At 49.2% G+C, this 9,839-nt stretch overlaps 2 protein-coding genes across 13 annotated transcripts in view; one reads left to right on the top strand and one right to left on the bottom strand.

The window, feature by feature from the left end:
- Window positions 1-1,569, top strand: part of SZT2 (SZT2 subunit of KICSTOR complex) — a 103,625-nt gene extending 102,056 nt beyond the window's left edge. For all 11 annotated transcript variants that reach the window (XM_084852785.1, XM_084852792.1, XM_084852787.1 and 8 more), the window contains one exon: window positions 1-1,569. This exon is cut by the window's left edge and continues 597 nt beyond it. The gene's annotated coding sequence lies outside the window, so the exon portion shown is untranslated.
- HYI (hydroxypyruvate isomerase (putative)) overlaps window positions 1-7,806 on the bottom strand; it is an 8,376-nt gene extending 570 nt beyond the window's left edge. Inside the window, exons 1-8 of one of the 2 annotated variants that reach the window (XM_084852797.1) lie at window positions 7,517-7,806; window positions 6,411-6,522; window positions 3,407-3,521; window positions 2,726-2,804; window positions 2,181-2,230; window positions 1,861-1,930; window positions 1,481-1,615; window positions 1-1,206 (exon numbers count right to left, since the gene is read on the bottom strand). The exon at window positions 1-1,206 is cut by the window's left edge and continues 570 nt beyond it. In XM_084852797.1, the coding sequence (XP_084708923.1) occupies window positions 1,133-1,206; window positions 1,481-1,615; window positions 1,861-1,930; window positions 2,181-2,230; window positions 2,726-2,804; window positions 3,407-3,521; window positions 6,411-6,522; window positions 7,517-7,715 (834 nt within the window). In that variant the 5' untranslated portion in view covers window positions 7,716-7,806 and the 3' untranslated portion in view covers window positions 1-1,132. Of the gene's footprint in view, window positions 1,207-1,480; window positions 1,616-1,860; window positions 2,277-2,725; window positions 2,805-3,406; window positions 3,522-6,410; window positions 6,523-7,516 lie in introns of those variants that run through there. The other variant, XR_014790589.1, reaches the window with a different exon arrangement.
- Between the last annotated feature and the right edge of the window lie 2,033 nt (window positions 7,807-9,839).

Genomic DNA, 9,839 nt, shown 5'->3' with positions numbered 1-9,839 from the left:
ACAGTAAAAATACTATGTCACTGATTCCCACACAAGCTGTTGCAATTGTCCCAGGAGAGAAGCAGAGTAAGCTCCCACTATCTTGCCAAAACAGCATCTCTGCCGTGATGGATGGGACCACTGCCAGATTCTTATCCCGGGCTTGTAGGATGAACTGATTTATTTTCTAAGGCATTTGGTTCAGGCTTGGGTGAATGATGTCACTTCTATCTGCCCAGAATTTATGCTGCAGCATACAGCCTTGAAGTATGGAGCAGTAGATCCTGGGCCTGGCCAAGGTGGTACTTTGGGGCATGTGTGGGCGACTATAGGTAGTTTAAGCAGCAGTGTGCTGTGCAAGGAGAATGCAGATAAAGTAGAAGACAAGATATCCCTTGAAATCCCAGCTGGAGCCACTACGTGGCACTATAGAGTTAGGTCTGGAGAGGCTGGGCTTTCCTTCCTCCCTTTGCACCAAATTGCTTCCCATTCTTTGATGGCACGCCATCTCCCTCTTGCTAACATCATTGTTTAGTGTGATCTGAGGGTGGAAACCTAATCTTTCACTCCTTAGTGTGTCAGCCCTTGTAATTGGAATGAGAGGGTGGGTGTGCAGATGAATTGCATTCTAAAAAACAGCAAGGTAGTGTGCATGTCTCACAGGGAGAACTATGGCAGGAATACCATCTGTCCAGGAACACAAAGCGACACGGGAGTGGAGCCTTAGCCATTCTGGGGCTAGTACTGTCACTTTATTAGGCAACAACATCCTGCTGTGGTCTTGTAGTCCTAGTCCCCACTCGGCCATGGAAGCTAACTGGGTGACTTTGGGCCAGTCACAGACTCTCAGCCCAACCCACCTCACAGGGTTGTTGTGAGGATAAAATGGAGAGGAGGAGGATAATGTAAGCCGCCTTGGGTTCCTTGCAAGAGGAAAAAAGGCGGGATATAAATGCAATCAATCAATCAATCAATTGTGCCTAAAGAGAGAGAGACATGAAATAAAGGGATATTTTAGGTGGTTGAGCTGGTGCCAAAAGGGTGGCCTTTCCAACACGGCTTTTCTCTCTACTGGCATGCAGTGATGGGCACTGTTGTTCAGTCCACCTCTGGTGCTCTTTATTCCAGTTTTTCTGCTGTTGAGCTTAACCCTTCAGCTTCCGCCATGCAGCAAACCATGATTCTCCCAGTATGAGTGCAGCCAGCCCAGCCCCTCCAACGTGTCTCCTGCAAGGGAAGCCATAAGTATGCACATCAAACAAAAAGGCAGTCTTAACAGCCATCCCAGGCTTCTACAAGCCTAAGCTGCTTTCACAGGCCTGAAGCCTCTGCTTGGCTACAGAGCAGCAGAGCCTGGGTTGGTGCTGCGCTCTGAAACGAGTGCCAGCAGAGAAGAGCTCCTGATTGTGGGTTGCGCGGGTTGCCTTAAGACTTTCACCTGCAACGGTCAGCTTCATACAGCAAGCCCTACCCCATTCCCCTAAGATAAAGGAAAACTCGCCTTTTGGTTTATACTCGCATCCTACATAGCCACTGTAACCCATTGAGTCCAGCAGGTCAAACAGGTACGGGTAGTTCAGTTCTCCAGGACTGTCAGGCTCGTGCCGTGCTGGTACCTGGGCAATCTGAATGTGTCCTGCAGAGGAAGACAGTGGCCATCAGAAATAAATGTGGGACTGGGCTTAGGGTCCTGCCTCACCCATACCCACCCTCTTACACTACAGTGCTACCCGTGCTGTAGCAAAGTCTAGCACTTGCCCTTGGCCAACATCCATAACGCTAAGTTGCAACAGATTGCATGGGGTGCAGGCAAGAGAATGGGAAAACCAGGGAAATGGGTCACAGACCTGAACACTACGGAACAGTTGGACAACGCCTTACCAATGATTGGGAAGTATGTCTCCAGGTTCTGAGTCAGGCTACCATCCATGATCTGGCAGTGGAAAATATCCTGTGGAATGAACCATGTACAGAATAGCAGACCTTTAGTCCAAGGCCAGTACAGGTGCAGAGAGACTGCTGCCTCCTTCCTCTCCCTTTCACAGTATAGAGACCTGCAGCTCATCCTCCCCGCTGGTCTCTAGCTGGGGAGCAGCTGCTGCAGCAAGCAGCAAGAGAGCTACTCTGGGCCCAATGCCACCTCCTGCAGCCAAGGGGTGGGATCAGAATCTCCGCAGGGAAATACATCCTATCAGACTCACTAGCTGCAGCTTCAGGCTGGGGCTTCCCACCTTCTTCAAAATGGCAGCAGCTGAGGGAATACAGATTCACAGTATCACAAGTGTTTGGCTGTGACTCTGGAAGAGAAGCCATCTAATTCCATTTCTTATGCATCTCCAAATCCCAGTACCCATTTTCCAGTATTGGAGTAGCCCCTAGAACAGGGGTAGGCAAACATTTTGGGCTGTGGGCATATTTAGCAATTTGAGAAACTGTCCTGGGTACCGCCAGAAATTGGCTGCCATGGGAAGTGTGAAAAAGGAGGCAAAGGTGGTATCTGAGCTCAAACACCCTAAACAGCTCCTTTGAACCCACATTTTTCAGCACCAACAGAAACTTATTCCACAGCAATCCTAACTGCTAAGAAAATGTGTTAATTTATAAAAGTGGGAGGGGTAGGGCACCTTGGTGGGTGCCAAGAAAGTTGCTGGGGGGTACATTGGTGCCCATGGGCACCACACTTCCTACCCCTGTGCTAGAAGCACAGCCCCTGCCTGTGAAGGGGAAGCCTTGTGCTTTGGCTTACCTTGCTGTGGGGTGGTCAAAAAGTAGCGGGGATCACTAATCCGGCTATTTATAGGTTCCAGTAAACCAACCAGATTTTCCTGCAACACCAGACAAAAATAGGAGAACAGTCACTCAGAGCCCTGATGATGATGATTTCAGTTATATCTCACCCTTTTTCCTCTTGCAAGGAACCCATGGCGGCTCACACAACTCTCCTCCTCTCCATTTATCCTCACAGTTGAGCTGAGAGTCAGCGAATGGCCCAAAGTCACTCAGTGAGCTTCTTGGCTGAGTGGGGGGGATTAGAACTGATCTCCAGAGTCCCAGTTCAACACTCTAACTACTACACCACACTGTCACATGACAGAAAATTTTGCTGTTAAGTTCCTCTCCTCTACTGTGTCAGCTGTGGATGAATATCATAACCCTGATGCATACTATTTGAGTGCCTAAATCTCCCCTAGCCCATGTCAAACTCTTAACCAGCATCCTTCCTCTCTGTGCAACCTCCTGGACTTGGTTGCCCAGGCTTGTCAACTAATTGAGTTGGAGCTTCTCTGAGCATGTCTTGCTATTCTTTTGGCTACTGGAGCTCAGGAAGGTCTATTACTATCCTATGGAAACAGTGTTAAGTGGGTACCTGACCCTTCTGAAGCAGCAGTGCAATCTGCTAACTAATGAATATCCACCAAACCCATACCTGAGCCAGGATGTCAGCAGCATATCTGAGGTTCTCAATGAAGGTGGCTTCCATCTCAGCTAACACTGCCTCCCGTTCAGCACCCATAGGAAGTCGCCCAGCCATAATGTGGATCCTACAAGCATAGGGCTGTCTCAGGATAGAAGAGGGACAGTCAACTACCTCTGGCATGGACTAAGGCCAGAAGCAGCGGTGTTGATGGATATGCGTCCTCAGTTCAAGGCATCTGGTATGATGCGACCACAATGAAGGCTATGTCATGACTGGTTTAATCATGCCTTGAGGAGATGCACAGACCCATGAAGTGATCTTCTGCACTGAACCGTCAACACACATCACTGCATAAGGCTTATAATGGGGGCAGGCTACTACTTTCCATGTAGAGCAGCCATGACAAGAGCATCTAAATTCTGTAATCAGAACAATACAATGACAGTCAGTTCATTTAATATGAGCTCACCTAGCTTGCCTTAGGTTATTAGCTCATGAACACCCACAGGCCACATATACAAGATCACTGGAGATAGATGAATAGACTTTTAGGATCCTTTAATCCTGATGTTGGACATATGCAGTCACTTTGGTAGGAGAGATGGATATTTTTCACCATTGCCATGCATGTGTTGTTTACATATAAAATGTGGATTCTAACCAAAGTTTCTGCATGTGGTTACAGAAACAGATCGGTGTGCATTTTTCCAGATTAATTCATGTCATTTAATAGCGTAATCTTATGAATGGGGCAACGACCAGTGATGCCACTTTTGTTCAGCTTTCTCTGCCGAAATCCTAGGGACTGGAGTGGCCTAGTGAGGAGCTGCAAAATTGGTATTGCCGGTGAACTTCTGGCACTGTCCTAAACATACGTCAGTAGTATTGGTAATTTCTGAAGTTCAGGAGTTCATCATGACAGCCCCCACAAGTCAAGCCTCCAAGAAGAATCCATAGTTACGCCCCCTGGATGCTAGATGGATGGATCGATCAATTGATCCTACTTGTCTACTGTTTATACCCTGGCTTAACCCTTGTTAAAGACTTGATAATAAAACACATACCATCAAAACAAAAAAAGAACTAAAAAAACAGTTTACAGAGCACAACTACAATTCTATGCATAACCTGGGTGCTTAATTCTGACTGCATAGGTTCAATTTACAAAACACCAAGCTTTAACAAAAGTTCCTTAGCTTTTAATTAGTAAATGTGAACAATCTTGCAAAGAAGTATTACCATTTAAACTGCTAGCACGAACTAGGAGCCACATCAAAGAAAAGGAAAAAAGTAGCCAGCTTCTGCTTGATTATTGTCCTCATTCTCTGACTTCCTCTGTGCTACTCTATCACAAGCAATAGTAAAACTTTTAAGCCCTGTTATCGCCTTACTCACTTGCCAGAGCAAAGAGAATCTGTCAATCACCCTGGCCTTCTGGCAGATATCACTGCTCCTACTCTGAAAAAAGGTTTTCTCTCCACCAGCTTTGAGACTAGAGAAGTCTCATTTCAGCTACACAGCAGCAACTGCAGCAATACTTCCATGCTGTCTACCTACACTGAGCTACCTAGTTTGATTCATCCACGATGTGGTCATTCATTCAGAATGACTATTGGCTGCAACAGCAACTCCATTCACCAGCACCAGCAGCTCATGCCCACCTAAGATTGGCATGACTACCATGACCAGCTCTTTCATCTATAAAGATGCCACTCTGTTGCCTTTAGAAAATAAAAACCTTTAAAAATGAGAGGTTTGTTTTATTACATCATCCTTAGTTGGTGATTGCATAGGTATACTTTTAACGCAGAATTACTTTTATCAGGAAAGCAGCTAGTTTTACCTAGAATATTTTCCCAAGATGCTTTCCCAGCACCTGGGCCGGCAAAGAACTAAATAAGGACTGCAGGAGAATTTGTGTAAGAGGTCTCTGGATATTCACTATCACCTCCAGCATTTATTGGGTGAAGTCTCTCTCCTCCCCTGTACCCTCTTATTACCTTTTTCTGTTCATTGCAAGCTTATCTGCTACTGCCAGTCTTTGTTTCCTTCTCCTACTTATGTCTTCCTACTTCCTGGGTCTCGACTAAATTGCCATTTTCTGTCCGTCAAGCCATCTCCCTTCAACCCTTCTTAAAGCCATTTCCCCCCAAGAAATAGTACAGGAAATTATCTTCTTACAGGTTTCCCCTCCATCTCACCCTTGTCCTCTCTCTTTTTATGTTCCAAAGGCCATCCTCACCCAAGCTGTATGCCGCATATTTAATACAAGAAGAAACTACCCCAAACAAGAATTTGGAACAGCAGTTGATACAGGGAATCAGAAGTATTTAATGTGGAAAGATCCTGTATTAACTAATGCCTGTAATAAGATTACAGTACAAACATATCCATACTGTCCTTGCATGTGAGCTAGCACAGCATCCGGAAAAGATGGCCCAGTACTGTCTCTGAATTACAGAAAGGCACTAGACCAGGCTTCTCCCACCTGGTGCCCTCCAGATATTTTGGACTTCAACTTCCATCAATCTCAATCAGCATGGCCAATGGTCAGGCATGCTGGAAGCGGTAGTCCAAAACATCTGGAGGGCACCAGGTTGGGGAAGGCTGGACTACAGGGAACGCTCCAAAGTGCCCCTGCCGCACTTCCAAAGAACAAGAACTAGAGCAATGGATTGTCTCTCCTTTAATAATAATTAATAATCAAGGCTGCTACCAGACAAGTTTAGAAATAGGTAGACACAACCACTTACCCTTTGATTTTTTTCCCAGGCAAGAGGCTCTGCTTTTGCATGGATCTATGAGGAGCAAGGCAGCAACTTATTTTACCCCTCACAGTAGTAAGATGTGCAGTAGTAAGAAAACCTGTAAAAGATCCCTCAGTAACATAGCGACCACAAGGAAAGTGATGTCTGATTATTCCTGCATGGAACAACTACTCCAAGGAAGGGATGATATTGTGTCATATACAACTGAGTCCACTGTCAGATCAAGCTATATATTAAAGTACTACCTTGGACATTTCAGGGCCTTGGCATACTCCACAGCCAAAGCGAGGCCCTCCCGGAATTCAGGTTGCCGGCCAGGTACTGCACCTAAACCCTTGTCACCTTTGTCTTGGTTTCCTGAGAAAAAATAGCCTCCTGTAACATATGTATTACGGGTGGGGGTAAGCACAGTAGGTAGGTTTGGGCCAGAAAGTGGCCTTGTGGACTGGAAGGAAACTGAGACAGGAAAGGGGTATGCACCACATAGGACACCTGCTGCTATAAGTGCGAATGAGTGCTCAATGTTCATATTCTTTGAGGTCAGGCAGAGGCAAGAGGCACAGAACAAGTTTATCTCCAGAGTCCTTGGCAGGCAAGCCCCAGGCACCTAAAACCAGCCACCCTTTCTTCTCATCAGCCACTGCTCTGAGTGTGAGGGGAAAGGCCATCTCAGGAGGCAGTAAGGATTATAGCAAGGTTTAAGAGGTTAGAAGTTGGAACAAGATCTCAGAGCATAGTCTGCCCAGAAGGAAATGATGTTGGGCATTATCTTGGGCATCCAAGGTGACACAGAGGAGCAGGATAAGAGATAATGGAACTGACTTGTACTCAACAGTTGCAGGAATGCGTGACACCGGCTGGCAGTGAACATTTGAACTGATACCAGGAGAGAATTGCCACTTAAAAATAAAATAAAAATAAGCAACCTTCCCCAACCTGATCCCTGCGGATGTTATGGACTTCAGCTCCCATCAGCCCCAGCTCGCATGAACAACGGTCAGGAATTCAGGGAATTGTAGCCCAAAACATCTGGAAGGCATCCGATTGGGGAAGGCTGAATCAGCAGCTGTGCCTTTAACAAGCGGGCAACAACTGGCCCCAAAGAGGAGAATTGTTTTCTTTGCACGGAGACGCGGAAGCAGGAAAGCTTGACCTACTGAGGTCCGCCTGGTAGGCGAGCACAGGGCCTCCCGCCCCGAGGCGCTCGCTCCCCCTACTAGCGGAGCTCTCTCGGGCGCCTGCGGAGCCACTGGCCTGTGCCACGCAGGTCCGGGGAGGGGTCCGCGGCTGGGCGTATACAGCGGGGGCAGCGGCGGGGGCAGCCGACAGCGACGCCCAATTCGGCTGGTACCTGGAGGGGTATTGAGCAGGACCAGCTCCAGCCCGGCCCGTTCTGCCGCCGCCCGCAGCTCCGCCGCGCCGCAGGCGTAGGGGAAGCCCAGCTCAGCCGCCCGGAAGCCAGCCCGGGCAGCCGCCTCCATGCGCTGGGGCAGCGTCGGCTGCTCCTGGAAGAGCCAGTTCAGGTTGGCGGCAAAGCGCAGCGGTGCCATGACGACGGACGGCGGCCGGGCAGCCCGAGAGCGCCCCGGGGCGAGCCGGGCAGCGTCCGCGGCCCGGCGCAGACTGCGCGCGGCTCGGGGCGGAGCTCAGGCGGCGGCGCCTCCGCCCCCGGCCAGCTGGGCGGAGGCCGGGCGACGCTGCCCTACGCCGCCCGCGGCTCGCAGGCGCGGCGCTGCGCCGCGCCAGGACGGCCCCGCTCGCTGGAGGAGCCTCCCAGCGCGGAAAGGCGCGGCGCGCGTACGTCCGGCCCGGCCGGCCACGTTCTTGCCGCGAGGGCGCCTTCGCTCGCCCTGCGCCGCTCTCGCCCTTCAACCCCGGCCCCCTGGTATCTCCAGAGGCCGCTTGCCACGGCCTTAAAAGGACGTGAGAAAAGGCTTCGTCCTCATCTTGAGCTCAGTCCCAAACCAAAACCCAGCTTCCCCTGACCAGAGAAAATCACCTTTTTTTCCCTCTTGTGTCAAAGCACCTCGCTGTCTCCTCGGCATCCGTGCATTCCCCTCCTTTTCCCGGGCCATGTGGAGTCCATCCCATTGCATCACCCTGTGGCCTGTGTGACTGTGTGACCTGTCACTGTGAAAACCACACCCTGTGTGACTGTGGCCGCGTCACTGTGAAAACCACTGGGGAACTGAGTGGAACACTCCTGAGAATAGCTGGACTATATTCCCGCAAATGGAGGCTGCAACATCCCCCCCCCTTCTCCCCATAACCATCCCTCCCCAGAGCCCTCCTGCAACCATCACAATGACCTGCTGACCTGCTCTTCCTCCCACACTGCACTGGGGACTAACCTGGATTTGTAGGCAATGTGACAACACCATCTTGTCACCTTCTGTCCCCTCCCCCCCCTTGCCCTGCCTTTTTGACATCTTGCCTGAAGAAGAGATCTGGGGATCTCGAAAGCTTGCACATTTTTTGGTGATCTTTTTGGTTGGTCTAATAAAGGTATTACAGCAACGCAGATATTGGATTTTTTTCCTTATGGTCAACAAGTCTACCTACCTTTCCTCTTTTGCCTTCCTGCTGTTACCTTGCCCGTAGATTCTCATCCATCTTCTGCCCCAGCACTGCCTGTTCAGCACACGCACACCTTTTCACTGTCCATGAGCAGAGGTGTAGCAACCCCTTGAGAGGGATGCTGCTGTGCTTTCATTGTGGGGTCAACTGAACCCTGTTCTAGTCAATCCTGAGTTTCATTTCACTTCATTATGTTTGTGGATGCTGCTGTTTGGGTTCCATGGAGGGTGGGAGCAGCAGTTGCCCAAATGTAAGCAAGACCTGCTCTACCATAAAATAAAACAGGATTTCAGGCAACATATTCCAGAGGCGAACACCGTTTCCCTGCCTCTTCTCTCTGTATTTGAGTGTCATTTTTTAAAAAATGAGCTGCTATCTAGAGATTCGTTGTGATTTTTTTTTCTTGGTCTTTATTATTATTTTTGCTTCAGGTGTGAAAATGTCTAATGGCAGCAGAGAGTATATGGAAATTTGGCCACTCCTTAAAGTATCTGCTTAGCTTGGAAGCAGGTACTACTCGTCTCATAGTTGGGTCATGGGGAGTGGGGGGGGGGGATGGCCACAAGTTGTCCCTCTCTTAGAGAAAGGTCATAGAATCACAAAACTGGAAGGGATCCGCCTACCTTCGCACTTTAAAATCTGTCTAGTTCAATACTCTGCTCAACAGCCGGACCAATACAAGCTCTCTGAGGCCGTACTGCTGTTCAGTCTGGAGCGTACTCCAAGCAGGAAGGAAGCACACAGCAAGACCAGTAAATCCACAGAGGCCATGCAAGCCAAGCCAAGCTAGGCCCCACAAGGAAAGGTGAAAGCCAGTTCCCTGCCAGAAATTACCACCCCTCACCCCATCTAATCCACACACTCCCATGTCTTTTCCCATACAATTATTCTAAGCCGAGAACATCTTAGAGGTATAAATTTGGAGACTGGGCCTAAGGTTTTCTGCTCAGTGCCCTGCAAGATTACGCACCCTCCTAACCATGCACTTTGCAGTTCTCAGCTGCTCTGCGGCACTGCTGTCTCCAGCCTCTGCTTTGCATTTTGCACACGGCTCCTCTGTGGCCCGATGCGTGCTGTTTGTTTGCTTTGAAGTGATG

This window comes from Heloderma suspectum, chromosome 4 (assembly GCF_057233095.1).
Source record: "Heloderma suspectum isolate Gila_16-S chromosome 4, 16-S_ref, whole genome shotgun sequence".
In the NCBI taxonomy this organism is placed as follows: domain Eukaryota; kingdom Metazoa; phylum Chordata; class Lepidosauria; order Squamata; family Helodermatidae; genus Heloderma; species Heloderma suspectum.
The sequence above is the reverse complement of the archived record's forward strand: the minus strand, read 5'-3'. Positions and strand labels throughout refer to the sequence as shown.